Source organism: Elaeis guineensis, chromosome 4 (genome assembly GCF_000442705.2).
Source record: "Elaeis guineensis isolate ETL-2024a chromosome 4, EG11, whole genome shotgun sequence".
NCBI lineage: Eukaryota > Viridiplantae > Streptophyta > Magnoliopsida > Arecales > Arecaceae > Elaeis > Elaeis guineensis.
The window spans coordinates 35,692,320-35,708,200 of record NC_025996.2 but is presented as its reverse complement, the minus strand read 5'-3'; the positions used below and the strand labels follow the sequence as shown (position 1 = coordinate 35,708,200).

Genomic DNA, 15,881 nt, shown 5'->3' with positions numbered 1-15,881 from the left:
AATTTGGCCACAAAGATCATTCATTGATAAATCAAGTGATTCCAACTGTCTCATGTCACCAATATTTTGTGGGATGTTTCCGGTGAAATGATTTCCAGATAAGTTCAAGAAATACAATACAGAAAGATTTGTCACTTCATTAGGTATTTCCCCGAAAAAATTATTGTGTGATAGGTCAATGCTTGTAACCAGTAAAAGCACGCTAGTGTACTCAAGGTCCGATCCTTTTGCAGATATCAAGAGACTCTCTTCGTAATACGACCCTGTGCTAATATTTGAAAGCATTGGTTTGCTTCCTTCTTGTATCTCAACCATGGCAGTAAAATTTCCAAAAGATGATGGCAAATTTCCTGAAAAATTGTTGCATGCCAAGTCCAAAACCTGAAGAAAAGACAGACTAGATATTTGTATCGGAATATTACCATCAAAGAAATTTGATCTTAGACGAAGAACCCTTAGAGACGGAAGGCTTTCTCCAATCCATGTGGGTATGTTGCCCGAGTATCTGTTTTCACCAAGATCAAGAATAACTAATTGTTTACAAAGTCTCAGGAAGGAAGGAAATTCACCAGATAAGCTATTGTTCCTCATGTGTAAAGATTGGAGTTTCATAGTATATGCCACCGTGCTAGATGTATCTTCTACTCTTTTGCTTTTTGGTACCTCAATAATTCCTCGTTGTGACTTGCTCCAGCAATCTGGAAGTCCTCCAGATAATTTATTATCGGAGAGATCAAGAATCATTAATGAAGGCAAATTACAAATCCCGCAGTCTGGAAATCTTCCGGATAACTCATTATTGGAGAGGTCAAGAACCACCAATGAAGTCCAATTACAAAAAGACTCTGGAATGCTACCATTTATATGATTGTGAGATAAAGAGAGTGCGTAAGGGCCAGCATTTTCAGAAAAGTTCCAGGAAATGGGTCCGGAAAAAGAGTTGTTGGAGAGAATAATGAGGTCAGCATTCACATTAGGTATTGGGCCAGAAAGGCAAGTGGAGCTCAGATCAAGTGATACATAAGAGTGGCCCCCAAAGAACTTGGTATTCGTCCTTCCATGGAATTATGGGATACATTGAGGTAAGTCATATCCCTATACCACAACCATGATGGAATCTTGTCCGAAATTCCAGCTTCAGAGAGGCACAATGAATCCAGATATGTCTGGGTTCGAAGCCAAGCAGGAAATTTAGGTCCCACATGGCAAGAGCACATCCTAATAATACGAGCATTGAAAGAAGGAATCCAACCGTCACTTAGGTTCAATTTCAAGGAGTTGTAAGACAGATCCAAAACCTTCAACCTTGTGAGGTTGGAAAAGTGCACTTCACTCAAGTATCCTGTGAAAGAGTTCGAGGACAGATCTAACTCTACAAGCCCAGATAACTGGCCCAGACTTTCTGGAATTGTCCCACTGAAATTATTGTTACTCATGACCATAAATGCTAAACTCTTCAAACTGCTTCCCCTATCCAATTTATTATTTTTAATGCATTCAGAAAATCCTTCTATAAGACTTGTGATCTCTCCTGCAAAATTGTTATTTGATAAGTCCAACCACTGTAGGTCGCAGAGATTCGACATGTTTCTTGGAATTTGTCCGGTAATATTATTACCTCCCAACATTAAGCTCTCCAAGTTGTGGAGGTTCCCAATGGTTTCTGGTATTTCTCCACTGATTCTGTTGTTAAACAGATCTAAATCCTCCAGGTGGCTAGCATCCCTTAGATTTTTTGGAATTTCACCACTAATTTGATTGCTTCTCAAATATAAGCTCCTCAGTTGGCTATTATTCCCCAGTATTTCTTCTGGTATCCATCCCGTGATCTGGTTAGAGGACAAATCCAATACCTCCAAGTTGAGGAGGTTCCCAATGGTTTCCGGTATTTCTCCGCTGATTCTGATGTTAAAGGACAAATCCAATACCTCCAAGTTGTGGAGGTTCCCCATGCTTTTTTGTATTTCTCCACTGATTCGATTGTAAGACAAGTCTAAATACTCGAGGTGGCTAAGATTTCCCAGGCTTTCTGGAAATTGGCCACTAATTTGATTGCCAGATAATGACAAGTGCCTTAATTGGCTAAGATTTCCCAACATTTGTTTGGTATGCCCGATAATATTGTTTCCAGATAAATCCAAATACTTCAAACGGTTGAGATTCCCCAACATATCTACTGCAACTGATAACCTCCCATGAATGTTGCAAAAACTGAGATCGAGTTGAACGAGGCTGCTAATATTAAGCAGCCAGTCAGGGATGGTGGCAGATTGAAATTCATTGTCAGAGAGATCGAGCATGATGAGAGAAGTGAAGTTTACATGCTGCAGAGTCGAAGGAAAACCAGGAAGTCCAGTATAAGATAATTTCAAGACTGACAGAGAAGGATGCATATTGATCTCATGAAGCCAATTTGATGCCTTGGAGAGGTTGACAGCACTCAAGTCAAGGTACTGCAGAGAGGGGATTCGAGAGAGCCACTGAAGGTCATTAGCATGTAGAGTTGTTGCTTCTTTGAAGATTATATGAATGCTGCACCTCTAATATAAAATGCAAATCCACTTGTGCTTTTTCTATCATCAATATCTCCAGTCCAATTGCTATCACAAAATCCAACTAGCTTTATTGAGTTAGTAGATGAATAAAAAATACCATAATCTTATATACCTTTGATATATCGAAGAATTCTTTTTACGACGATTAAGTGATTCATTCTTGACTTATCCATGTAACGACTTATAACTCCAACACTATAAGCAATATCCGGTCTTGTGCTTGTGAGATATCTTAAGCTTCCAATCAAACTTTTGTAATATATTGGATTGACAAGATCTTCTTCTCCATCTTTGCTCAATTTGGTATTGTATTCGATTGGAATGTTGCTAGAATTACACTTCTCCATGTTAAATTTCTTCAAAATCTCCTTTGTATATTTGCTTTGTAAAATGAATATGCCTTCATTTGATTGGTTGACTTCACTGCCTAAAAAGTAAGACATTAGGCCAAGATTCATCATCTCAAATTCTTTGATCATTGAAGTCTTGAAATCTTCAATCATTGCAAGACTATTCCCTGTGAATATCAAATTATCCACATATAGGCAGACAAATAGAACACCACCAATATTATTAATCTTTATATAAAGAGAATGTTCAAGAAGGCATTTTCGAAAATCATTTTCAGCAAAATATTTGTCAATTCTTGTATTCCAGGCTCATGGAGCTTGTTTTAATCCATGGAGAGCTCTTTTGAGTTTGTAGACTGTCTTCCTGTCCTTTTTGAATAAAATCCAAAGGTTGTTCTACGTAGACTTCTGTATCCAAATAGCCATTCAAGAAAGCTGATTTTACATCCATTTTAAAAATTTTCCATTTCATTTGAGCCGCTAAGGAAATAAGAAGGCGTACTGTCTCCATTCGAATAACTGGAGAAAAAACTTCATCATAATCAATACCATATTGTTGTTTGTAGCCTTTCACCACCAAACGAGCTTTATACTTTTCAATTTCTCCTCTTGCATTTGTTTTTATTTTGTACACCCATTTGACTCCAATCGCTTGATGATCTTGGAAAAGATTTATGAGTTCCCAGGTGTCATTCTTCTCGATTGATAAAATTTCTTCATGCATGGCATTTCTCCATTTTTCTTCTTTATTTGCATCATGGAACTCAATTGGATCACAACCTGCAAAAAGGCAAAACATACTATAATCATTAACATCAAGACACCTTATGACATCAAGCAATTCTTGGATACTTCGATTTTTGTGTACTCTTCTACTTGAACTTTTTTGTGGAGATGGATGTCTTGAACTTTATTATGGGGTTGATAGAATTTCTTCTTGATGCTTTGGCTCTTCTTCTTCTTCAATATATTTCTTGTTTTCTTGTATTTTGTTATTATCTTGCCAACTCCACATTTGCTTTTCATCAAAATCAACATCCCTTGAGAAGATCACTTTCTTTGTAATAGGATTATACAGCTTATAGCCTGTAAACCTGTGACGGCCCAACAACAGAAAAAAAAAAAAATCGGAGGAAGACTCCTAATCGGAGTCTTCTTCCTCCTCGTTTCCGACGAAATCGGACTCGAGGAGTCCGGCTAGGGTAGAAAACCTCCTCTATAAAGACCCCCCTTTCCTCCCTTAGAATCTTACAACAAAATTTCAAAGAAATTAAAGGGATTTGAAGGATTTTGGCAAAAGAGAGCACCGTGAGGGTTGATCGAAAGAGAAGGGCCGCTGGAGCTGTTTTTGGCCGTCGAAACAAGGTACATTCCTTCTCCCTTCTTTTCGAATTAATCTCTCCGACCATAGGTGTACTTGGAAGCCGGCAAGATGCCGGTTCGGGCTCAAACAGGGACACTCCTATTTGTGTTGTTTCTTCTTTTTCTACTGCCGGCAATAGGGATGGTGGCACTGCCACCGGGACGGTAGCATCGTCGTCGTTGGGGTTGCCGGGGAGGGTGGTCGGAGATGGCCTACCTGGCCAGATGATGGGGAGGCATTCGAAAAAGGGTTCGGGTCCCCTGTTCTTTATCACGGGGAAGAGAAGAAGAAATATCTTCTCTCTTCTCTAAATATTAAATTATATATAAAAATATATATATATATAATAAATAAAAAAGGGGGGGGACATAGGTAAGAGTTTTGATAAATCTCAATATATATATATATTTTTAAAAAAAATTATTTGGTTAAATTGAATTATTTGATAGGAGAACAGTCCAACGAACAGGGGGACAACGAGTAGGATTTTGATTTTCAGACTATAAGGCTGTGAATTTGATTTCTCATTGATCAAGATAAGAATCCTATACATGATCATCTCTATATATGTTATTTGTTTATAATATTAAATTTGCAATACTAGATTTATAATCGATGAGTTTTCTATGCTTGAGACACCGATATATGGCTTATATGAATCTTTTTAAATATGAGCATGTTATGAAAAGATTTTTATGGTTGATGGTATGAGTCTTATGGATATGACTTATCAACTTCATCATTCTGTAATTTTAAATAATTCAATAAAATCAAAAATTAAATAAAAAAGATATGGTTTGGACTAGCCTCGACATATGGATCAGCCGGCCAGGAGCTCATGCCTGGGACAGTCCGCCAGGAGCTTATGCCTGGGACAGCCCCCACTGGCTTACAGGTGGATCAGCCGGCCAGGAGCTTATGCCTGGGACAGTCTCTCATGGAGTTTTGTACGTGGGACAGTCGGTCAGGAGCTCATCCTGGGACAGCCTTGAAAGGCTTATATGAAAGAACAAAATTGGATTGGAAAGAGATTGAGGTATGGTCTGGGTTAGTCCAAAGCCAAAAAAGAATAAAGGTTGTCAAACCGAAGATGTGAAAGATGAAACATATAATATGAAATTCAACAATGAATGAAGATTTCATCTGATGATATATGATGGTACATATTATTAAATGCATATTTGTGACAATATTCCAGTTATTATATACATATGAGTTTTCTCAATTGTATTGGTTTTAGAAATATTAATTTTATCTACTGACTTGATGTACATGTACAGTGATTCTTACTGAGCTGGAGAAGCTCATATTTCCTTCTTATCTTTTTCAGACTCACAGGATGCTTAGTTTGGATGGTTTGGGCGAGAGCAAATAAGAACTAAAGCCTTTAGTAGTTCAGTTAGTTTAAATTCTCTGATGCCAATGAACATTTGAATAATTGTATTGAACAAAGTTTACATTTGATTTGAAGTTGTGACTTGGTTGATTGATTTGGTATCTACTTGGTTATTTAAAATTTTGAAGTATTAAATTATTTAGGCCTTACATGATCCTCAGGGCGCTGCTCTAGGGTTTGTGTGGCCGTGTCACGTGTCCAAACTCAGGTGCTGGGTTCGGGGTGTGACAGAGTGGTATCAGAGCTTAGGTTTAGGAATCCTAAGGTTCATTTCAGAGAGAGAGTATGTGGGTAGACTTTTAGATAAAAATTAACTAATATGAGATATTTTTTTAAATTTTCTGATTAAAGTAAAACTGTGTAGGTTGACATGGCATGAGGGATTGAGCGTGGGCAAAATCGGAGACCTACTCGATTTGCGGATGGCTCTAATGCTTGGGAGCCAGCTATGTAACAAGAAAATGCTCCACCCTCACCGGATGATGATGCACCACAACAAGAACATCCTACTGAGCCTGCAGAGGTCACTCCCGGGAAAGAAACTCCAGGAGAACCTGAAATTCAATTTGGGGAACAAGTTACTGCAGCTTAGTTAATGCAAGTACTGGTTCAACAACAAGTGGCTGCGAGGAAAGATATGAGGAGGATATTGGAGGTGCAGCAAGGACAACAACAGCAGATCATTCAACAAATATTTCAGGAGCGACAGTCTCAGCAGCAACAAGGAGCTGAAAATCAGTATGAACATCAAATCAATTTATTAGATTTCAAAAAGTATGCACCACCGGCATTCTCAGGGACCTCAGATCCTATGGAAGCTGAAAGCTGGCTAAAAGCAATAGAGAAAGTTTTCCATACTTTGAGATGTCCTGCTGAAGATAAGGTCACTTTTGCCACTTTTATGTTACAAGGTGAGGTAGCCGATTGGTGGGAGATGGAAATTGAAAAGATGGGGCCAAATGATGTACCTTTTACTTGGAAAGAATTTAGAAAGGTCTTCTATGAGAAGTATTTTCTCCAGAGTATCTGACTTCAGAAATTTCGAGAGTTCGATCGACTGGTACAGGGTCACATGACAGTTGCTCAATATGCGGCCAAATTTGAAGAATTGTCGAGATATGCCCCTGCATTGATAGCTGAGGAAAATGTTCGAGCCAGAAAATTTGAGAATGGACTAAGGGATAGAATCCAACAACTAGTGACTATTTTTGAGCTGCCCACTTATAAAGAAGTTGTCAACAAATGCTTAATAATAGAAAAAGGACTTAATGATGCTCAAGTAGCAAGAGAGAAAAGTATGAAGAAAAGGGGTCGAGCAATTGATTCTCAAGATCAAAGTATCAAAGCCTTCAAACCAAAGATCCCAAAACCAAGCCAGACTGCCATTGAAAGTAAAGTACAACATCAGGGGAGCATTATTTGTTACAGATGTGGAGGATCCCATCTTAAATTAGATTGTACGTGGCCTGGAGGACAATGTTATAAATGTAGACGAGATGGCCATAAAGCAATTGTATGCCGCAATGGAGGAGAATCACAGAGACAGTAGATGCCTCAAAACTTCCAAAATACTCCCGCAAATCGGGCACCCCAAGGTGTACAAAGACAAGATGCGGGACAACAAAAATCAAAGACCCAAGGACGAGTCTATGCACTTACACAACAGGATGCTAATGCTTCTAACTCAGTGGTGACAGGTACTGAACTGATCTCCTAAAGTTCTTTATATATATATATGTCATGAAATATTATATGCTTAAATATATATGAACATATAGCCTTGCATGATAAATGAATATTATGTAAATATCTGACAGGTATGATTAAAATAGCATCCAACGATGTCTATGCTCTATTTGACCCTGGAGCTATCCACTCTTTTATAGCAACTAGTTTTATTAAGAGGACCAATGAGATGTCTCCTACACCTTTAGAAAATGATCTTTGTGTTTGCACGCCAAGCGGAGAGGTGATCTTGGTTAATTCAATTTGCAAAGATTGTATACTAAGTATTGAAGATAGAGAGATGAAAGCAGACTTATTAGTCTTAGAGATGAAGGACTTTGATCGAATCTTGGGGATGGATTGGTTAGCAGCATATCATGCTACAGTTGATTGCTTCAAAAAGACAATAAGGTTTCAAATTTTAGATCAGTCAGAGTTCAGTTTCATGAGTACTAAATTCTTCTTTCACCAGAAGTTCATCTCAGCTATCCATGCCCAGAGACTTCTTAGAAAAGGATGTGAAGGATTTCTAGCCACTGTATTAGATACTCAGAATGAGAAACTCAAGTTAGAGGATATCCCTATTATGAAAGAATTTTCCGATGTTTTTTCAGATGACCTGCCTGGACTACCTCCTGATCGAGAGATTGAGTTTTCTATTGACTTGATCCCTGGTACGAGTTCAGTTTCTAAAGCCCCTTATCGAATGGCTCCAGCAGAATTGAAGGAATTACAAAAGCAATTACAAGAGTTGTTGGACAAGAGATTTATTAGACCTAGTGTATCATCTTGGGGAGCTCTAGTACTTTTTGTGAAGAAGAAAGACGGTAGCCTTCGACTTTGCATAGACTATCGAGAATTAAACAAGGTAACAGTGCGAAATAAATATCCTTTACCACGAATCGATGATTTGTTTGATCAGTTGCAAGGGGCACAGGTCTTCTCAAAAATTGATCTTCGTTTTGGCTACCATCAGTTGAAGATACAGTCTAGAGATATATCAAAAATAGCCTTTCGGACTAGATATGGGCATTATGAGTTTTTAGTCATGCCCTTTGGTTTGATCAATGTACCGGCAACCTTCATGGATCTTATGAATCGAGTGTTCGCATCATACTTGGATTGATTTGTAGTTGTATTTATTGATGATATTTTGATTTACTCGAAAAGCTCACTTGAGCATGAAGAGCATTTGAGGATTGTATTACAAACTCTGAGGAGAAAGAAGCTATATGCAAAGCTACAAAAATATAAATTTTAGATGAACAGTGTTACTTTCCTTGGGCATGTCATCTCCAAGGATGGTATTTCAGTTGACCCAAGAAAAGTGGAGGCAGTAGTCGACTGGAGCCGACCTATTAATGTATCGGAGGTACGTAGCTTTTTGGAGTTGGTTGGCTACTATCGAAGGTTTGTGGAAGGTTTCTCTTGTATTGCTATGCCTCTATCTCGTCTAACACAGAAATAAGTAAAGTTTGAATGGACAGATGAATGCGAGCAAAGCTTTCAAGAGTTAAAAAGACGATTAGTGACTGCTCCAATCTTAACCATTCCATCCGGAACAGAAGGTTTCACTATCTATAGCGATGCTTCTCGTAAAGGCCTCGATTGTGTTCTAATGCAAAAGGGAAAGGTGATAGCTTATGCCTCTCGACAGTTGAAGTCATATGAGCGAAATTATCCTACTCATGACTTAGAATTAGCAGCTGTGATTTTTGCTTTAAAAATATGGAGGCATTATTTATATGGAGAGCATTGTGAGATTTTCACGGATCATAAAAGTTTAAAATACATCTTTACTTAGAAGGAGTTAAATTTGAGACAAAGAAGGTGGTTGGAACTATTGAAGGACTATGACTTGACAATAAATTATCATCTCGAAAAGGCAAATGTTGTAGCCGATGCTCTAAGTAGAAAATTCTCTGGTGAATTAGCTGCTCTAATGACCTCACAAAAGCCTATATTACTAGATTTGGAGAAATCAGAAATTGAAATACGACTACATAATCCTCAAGTTCAACTTACAAATTTTGTACTACAGCCTACCTTGATTGAAAAGATTAAGACAGCTCAAAAGGAAGATTCAGATTTACAAAAGGTCATAGAAATAGTGAAATCTGGTATACAGATAAAATTTTGGACACATGAGGATGGGTCATTGAGGTTCGATAACAGACTGTGTTTCCAAGATTCCAGGATTAAAGAACGAGATTTTGGAGGAGGCTCACTGTTCGGCTTACACCATGCATCCTGGAAGCACAAAAATGTATCAAGATTTGAAAAAAAATTTTTGGTGGTCTGGTATGAAAAGGGATATTGCACAATTTGTAGCCCAATGTTTGGTATGTCAACAAGTAAAAGCTGAACATCAAAGACCAGCAGGACCGTTGCAGTCTCTTCTTATTCCTTAGTGAAAATGGGAGCATATTACTATAGATTTTGTGACTGGGTTACTTAAAACACTTCGGAATAATAATGCTGTATGGATAATTATTGACCGATTGACGAAATCAGCGTATTTCTTATCCTTTCGAATTGGTCTTTCCTTAGAAAGATTGACAGGCTTGTATATAGAGCAGATAGTACGACTGCATGGAGTACCAGTTACTATTATGTCAGATCGAGATAGTAGATTTGTTTCTCAGTTTTGGAAAAGCCTTCATAAAGCCCTTGGTACCAAGTTAAATTTCAGTACAGCTTTTCATCCTCAAACTGACGGACAATCAGAACGAACCATACAGATCCTAGAGGACATGTTAAGGGCTTGTGTCATGGACTTGGGTGGTGCATGGGATAATCACTTATCATTGGTTGAGTTCGCTTATAATAATAGTTACCAAGCAAGCATTCAGATGGCTCCTTTCGAGGCATTATATAGAAGAAAATGTAGATCGCCCATTTGTTGGGATGAGGTGGGAGAGAGAAAACTGTTGAGACTGAAAATAGTGCAACAGACGGTGAAAAAAGTGCACATGATTCAGGAACGACTTCGTACAGCTCATAGCAGGCAAAAGAGTTATGCTGATAATAGAAGAAGGGAGCTGGAATTTCAGGCAGGCGATCATGTTTTTTTGAGAGTTTCTCTCACTAAAGGTGTAATGAGATTTGGAGTTCGTGGTAAGTTGAGTCCAAAGTATATTGGTCCTTTTGAAATTTTAGACAGGATTGGAGAGGTTGCATATCGGTTAGCATTACCACTGGCTTTATCTGGCATACATAATGTGTTTCATGTATCAATGTTGAGAAAGTATATTTCAGATCCAAGTCATGTGGTGAGTTATGAACCTTTGCGTCTTCAGAAGGATCTGACTTATGAAGAATATCCAGTATGGATTGTTGACAAGAAAGATCAGGTGTTACGACATCGAATTATTCCTTATGTGAAGATCCAATGGAGCAATCATAGCGAGAGAGAGGCTACATGGGAACTCGAGACAGAAATGAAGATCAAGTATCCACAACTCTTCGAAAACTCAGGTATGTAAATTTCGAGGATGAAATTTTTTTTAAGGGGGGGAGATTGTAACAGCCCAGGTTCTTGGTCCTGTAAACCTGTGACGGCCCAACAACTGAAAAAAAAAAAATTAACCGGAGGAAGACTCCTAATCAGAGTCTTCTTCCTCCCCATTTTCGACGAAATCGGACTCGAGGAGTCCGGCTAGGGTAGAAAATCTCCTCTATAAAGACCTAATTAAGTTAGGTTTAAATTAAGCCTAATTAAGTTAGGTTTAAATTAGTCTAATTGGACTTAACTTATTTGGTTCAATTAGGTTGGTTTAAATATTGAAACCACCTTGACCCAATCTTCATGCGCCACCTCACTTCCATTGCACCCATTTGAATTCATGAGAAGGAACTTCTCATGAATTTTTTTCTCACGCCAAGCCCTCTCCACGCCCCACTTTAATGTGCCAAATGAATGGATAAGAATGATTAGTTGGCCATTCAAATTCAAAATAAAGTTTGAATTTGAATGAGCAATCAATCTTTGCGCCTTATCCCTTTTTTAACGCCCCATTTATTACATGAGAAAAATATTTCTCATGAAATTACTCCATGCATAATTTAAGCCATGCCTCACGTCTTTAGTGGATAAGGGATGAGTTGGTGTCTATTTGAATTCAAAATTTGATTTGAATTCAAATGTGTAATTACTCATCTTTATCCTTTCTTTTGGATAAGACGTTTGACGTTGTTATAAAAGGAGGAGAAGAGTGGGGCGTGTAGAAGAAGATTTTTGGAAAAAAATTCTGGGGCATGAGGAAGTCTTGTGCATGAGAAGAAAGTCCATATTCTTTCAAGATAAAAAGAAAGAAAAGAAAGAAAAATGGGTGCAAGGTTTTCGATGAGTTCCCTGGAGTTTTAGCCTGAGGTTCGGAAAGTGAGAAAGTGAGCTACGAGTTTCGTGAGCCCACAAAATCTCAGAAAGATCTTCAACATCCTCTCAAGCATGTTTGTTGACGATCCAGAGCATCCGAAGAATCGACAGACATCGATCGAAGGAGTTCGATCAGCATCGACCGTCAAAAGGGCTCTACAACGAGCTAGCACTCGTGAGGAGTCGATCAGATCGGAAGCTTCATGTGGACGATCCGTAGAGGCCAGATACGCTATGTGACTACATCGCAATGATCAGACTCTTCCAACGGTGATCAGATTGCAGCGATCTACTACCCGCACAAAGGTATTGTGTTCTGAACACATTACAGTAAAGTGTTTACTGTTCGAATTTGAATTTTATATTTAAATGAATGCATGCTATATATCATATTTAGATCCTAGTGTAGGATAAATTTATGTTAATTAATTAGATTAATTAATATTTTTTTACTGTAAAATCATAATTTTGAAAAAGTTTTAAAATTACTATTTTACCCCTGCACTGATTTTCCCACAAAATTGGTATCAGAGCGGGTTCTTAGATATGATATATATATTTGTATGCGTAGATTAAGTTATAATCTAAAAGTTTAAATTTGAAATTTAAAATTTAAAATTTAAAATTTGAATTTTGAAAGTTGTTCGAAATTCAAAATTTAAAATTTGAATTTTGAAATTTGAAATTTGAAATTCAAAATTCAAAAATTTAAAATTCAAAAATTTGAAATTTGAATTGTGAAAGTTGTTCGAAATTTAAAATTTAAAAATTTGAAATTTAAAATTTAAAATTTAAAATTTGAAATTTGATTGAAATTTTAAATTTAAAATTCAAAATTTAAAATTCAAAATTTGAAATTCAAAAATTTAAAATTTGAAATTTGAAATTTGTTTGAAATTTGAAATTCAAAATTTAAAATTTAAAATTTGAAATTTAAAATTTAAATTTTAAAATTGGTATATTTAGATATACTTGATCCAAGTAGCAAGTAATCGAATTGGGTTGGTTGCCATGGCCGTCCGGTCATAGGAGAAAAGCAGGGTTTAAAGACCCTCTCCTCCCATTCGATGGGGTCTCCTATGGCGGTAGGGGTGCCGCTGCAATTATATCGCATGCAGATGGAGCAGTGAAAGGAATTAATTGTAAAGGTTCAATTGTGAAATTTATCATGAATGTGTTAGATTAGATCCAAAAGAATATTCATGATTTATTTTGATTGAGTTATTTTCTGTTATGTAATTAGCAATAGGATTGCTATTTATGAAATGTGCTGATCTATTTGTGAAATGAGTCAACATATTTGGTGAACAAAAAATAAAACCTTTCAAATTTGAAAATTATTTTCGAAATGCCAAACTCTGACCCATCAGCCTAAATACTTAATTAAAAGAATTAAGTGTTGTCTAATAGGTCTAGAATTATGAATTAAGACCTAAGACAATTACATAAACTTATGGGTCAATGGGTTAGATGGATTAGATCCATAATTGGGTTAGACCTAAGGTTAGCTTAAAGAAATAGACTAAATTAGAGTAATTGGTCAAATCTAATCAAAAGTTGAATTAGATTAGGTCAAGGATACTCTAGACTCAACTCCAATAGTTGTAGTTGAATGGGTCCATGTCTTTAACTAGACCAAGATGGACTTAATTCATGGCTACGCGGTGAAACCCTATTTACTAAGTTGATCAAATTAAAACTAATGAGCCGATTGGTGTCTAAGGTAAGTTTGGCAGTTTGACCAGTGATTTTTAAGCAGGAGCTACTTGCAATGATTCGATTTCTGACGAGTTAATGGCTTATCCCCACCACTGATCTCACTTACCTGGCCAACCTGGTGAATTAGATTTTGATTAGATCACTTGGTGATTAGGGCTCACCCATGTCATTAGGTAAATCAGTTTGACTGATTTAGGTGCTCCTAATGCCAGCTTTAATTAAATCTTTTTTTAATCTGACTTGGTGAAGTCAGTGGGAGGATTGAAATTGGCTGGATATTTTCTTCTTATCTATCCTTTAATAAAATCTTCAAAAATTATTAGGTCCCTAAAAATGATTAAGTTATATTGATAACTAAGTCATAGCCTCCCATTAAGTGAGTGATAATGAGTCCATTAGTTTAATAATCATTGGAGGCCCAAAGGCCTGGTGCTTATTGACTGATGGAATCATCATTCATAACATGATAATTTGGTTTGAGTCTTTCTGATGGTGGTCAGGTTGGCCGGCCAAAGTCGGGCCTGATCATTTATTGGTCCGATTCACCAAATCAAATCATGTTAATGGTTGGACCTAACCAGATCTTTTCAGTGGAGGCCAAAGCCTACTGATTAGGTTCTGGAGTAAAATCAATTACTAGAAGTTGTTTAGAGAAACAACTGATTATGAACCTACCCATAGATGCACATGGGTTGACCAACCAAAGTTTGGCTCGTGTGTAGTCTGTGTGGATTCTAGTACCCACTAAGGAATTAAAGTAATTCCTCGAATTGGAGGTTGAGGCTACCAGTTCGTAAAAATATTGGGAGAAACTTTAGACTAAAGTTCAAGTTTTTAGTATTTATAATTTATGTACTAATAGAGGTCTGATTTTCCTTTATGCAGCTATGGCCACTACCCTGTCGCTCCGGTCATTATTAGATAATGACAAACTCATGGGATCTAATTTTGATAGCTGGTATCAAAAATTAAAAATCGTCCTTGAGTATGAGCGGATCCTTTATGTAGTAACGGATCCGGCACCTGAGGAGCCAGCCTCGAACGTTAGAGAGATAGTTCGAGACACTTATCAGAAGTGGCTCAACGACCGCACCACCGTTCGGTGCATTATGCTGGTGGCAATGAATGATGAGTTCAGTCGCAGGTTCAAGAACGTCCAGCCACAGGAGATGCTTCAAATGTTGAACGACTCCTTTGGCACGCCTGACGACGTTGAAAGGCACAAAACTAGTTGTGCCATTTTTAATGCTCGAATGAGGGATGGAGCCTCAATCACTGATCATGTACTGTACATGATCGAAATGATTGAGCGCCTAAGTAAACTCGATTTTTCCCTGCACGAGCAGCTCGGTAAGGATGCGATCCTTAATTCTCTGCCCAAATCCTTCCTTCCCTTCCTTACTCATTTTCGAATGACAAAGTCTGCAGTGAACTACCACGGCTTATTGGGATTGCTGCAGAACTTTGAGAAGGATCACCAGCTCCATAAGGAGTCGGTGAATGTTGTGGGAGGGTCTTCTTCTGATCGTCGACCCTTTAAGAAAGGGAAGAAGAACAAGAAGAAGAAGAATAAGAAGGTGCAGCTGCATGCTGGGACGTCTGCAAAGGGTCAGACCAAGAAGCGCAAGCCCGACCAGAGCCTGGCGGAGTGCTTCTTTTGTAAGAAGCAGGGGCACTGGAAGAGGAACTGTCCTCTATACATTGCCTCCCTGGACCCGAACAGGCCGAAGAAGAAGCAAGGTACTTATATGATAACACCTTGCAACTTTTTCATTTGTGATACTACTGTCTGGGTATTGGATACCGGAAGCCTTTATCATATTTGCAATTCGATGCAGGATCTGCAGGTCAGTAGGAGATTTGATGAAGGCAAGAGATTCCTGAATGTTGGAGATGGAAGCAAAGTTCCAGTTCTAGCATTAGGAATCATGAACCTTGTAATCAATTCTCGAAACGTAATTCTGAGTGAATGTCACTATTGTCCAAGCTTTTTATTAAATATTATTTCTGTAGGCCTTTTGGCCATGAACGGTTATCAATTTTTAATAAAAAAAAATGTTTGCAATATCATTTTGAATGGTGTTACAATGTTTGTTGGACAACTTAATAATGGAATTTACTTTCTATCACAACCGTTAATGTGGTTCAAACCTCCGGTAAACGCCCTAGAATAGATAATGTGTCAGAAGTCTACCTTTGGCACTGTAGAATAGGTCATATTAATAAGAACAGGATAAACAGATTGGCTCAAGAAAGAATTTTTGAAGTAGGTGATTGTGAATCACTTCCAATCTGTGAGTCCTGTTTTCTTGGTAAAATGACCAAATCATCTTTTACTGAAAAAGGTGAGCGAGCCAGTGAACTCTTGGGTCTGGTATATTCTGATGTATGTGGA

At 37.7% G+C, this 15,881-nt stretch overlaps 3 protein-coding genes across 3 annotated transcripts in view; 1 reads left to right on the top strand and 2 right to left on the bottom strand.

Moving 5' to 3' along the window:
• LOC140857313 (receptor-like protein EIX2) overlaps positions 1–744 on the bottom strand; it is a 1,117-nt gene extending 373 nt beyond the window's left edge. Inside the window, exon 1 of the mRNA XM_073256093.1 lies at positions 60–744. Coding sequence (XP_073112194.1) covers positions 60–744 — 685 coding nt within the window. The remainder of the gene's footprint in view (positions 1–59) is intronic.
• On the bottom strand, positions 113–7,050 carry LOC140857312 (uncharacterized). The gene is made up of 5 exons (XM_073256092.1): positions 7,020–7,050; positions 4,323–4,484; positions 3,408–3,685; positions 1,929–2,540; positions 113–1,853 (listed from the first exon to the last, which is right to left on the bottom strand). The coding sequence occupies exons 1-5, from the start codon at positions 7,048–7,050 to the stop codon at positions 1,005–1,007; spliced, it is 1,932 nt and encodes a 643-aa protein (XP_073112193.1). The 3' UTR covers positions 113–1,004.
• Positions 7,051–7,213: 163 nt separating this feature from the next.
• LOC140857311 (uncharacterized) lies at positions 7,214–8,515 on the top strand. The gene is made up of 2 exons (XM_073256091.1): positions 7,214–7,361; positions 7,482–8,515. Exons 1-2 carry the CDS (start codon positions 7,214–7,216, stop codon positions 8,513–8,515), a joined length of 1,182 nt encoding a protein of 393 aa, XP_073112192.1.
• Positions 8,516–15,881: the final 7,366 nt, after the last annotated feature.

Coding starts and splice junctions, on each gene's coding strand:
- LOC140857312 (XM_073256092.1), bottom strand. CDS start 7,050: ATGGCAGTCTGGCTTGGTTTTGGGATCTTTG. Junction 3,686..4,322: donor GGCATCTTGCCGGCTTCCAA/GTACACCTATGG, acceptor GCCTTTTTGCAG/GTTGTGATCCAATTGAGTTC. Junction 2,541..3,407: donor CAGTTATTCGAATGGAGACA/GTACGCCTTCTT, acceptor ATTTTATATTAG/AGGTGCAGCATTCATATAAT.
- LOC140857311 (XM_073256091.1), top strand. CDS start 7,214: ATGCCTCAAAACTTCCAAAATACTCCCGCAAATCGGGCACCCCAAGGT. Junction 7,362..7,481: donor TTCTAACTCAGTGGTGACAG/GTACTGAACTGA, acceptor AATATCTGACAG/GTATGATTAAAATAGCATCC.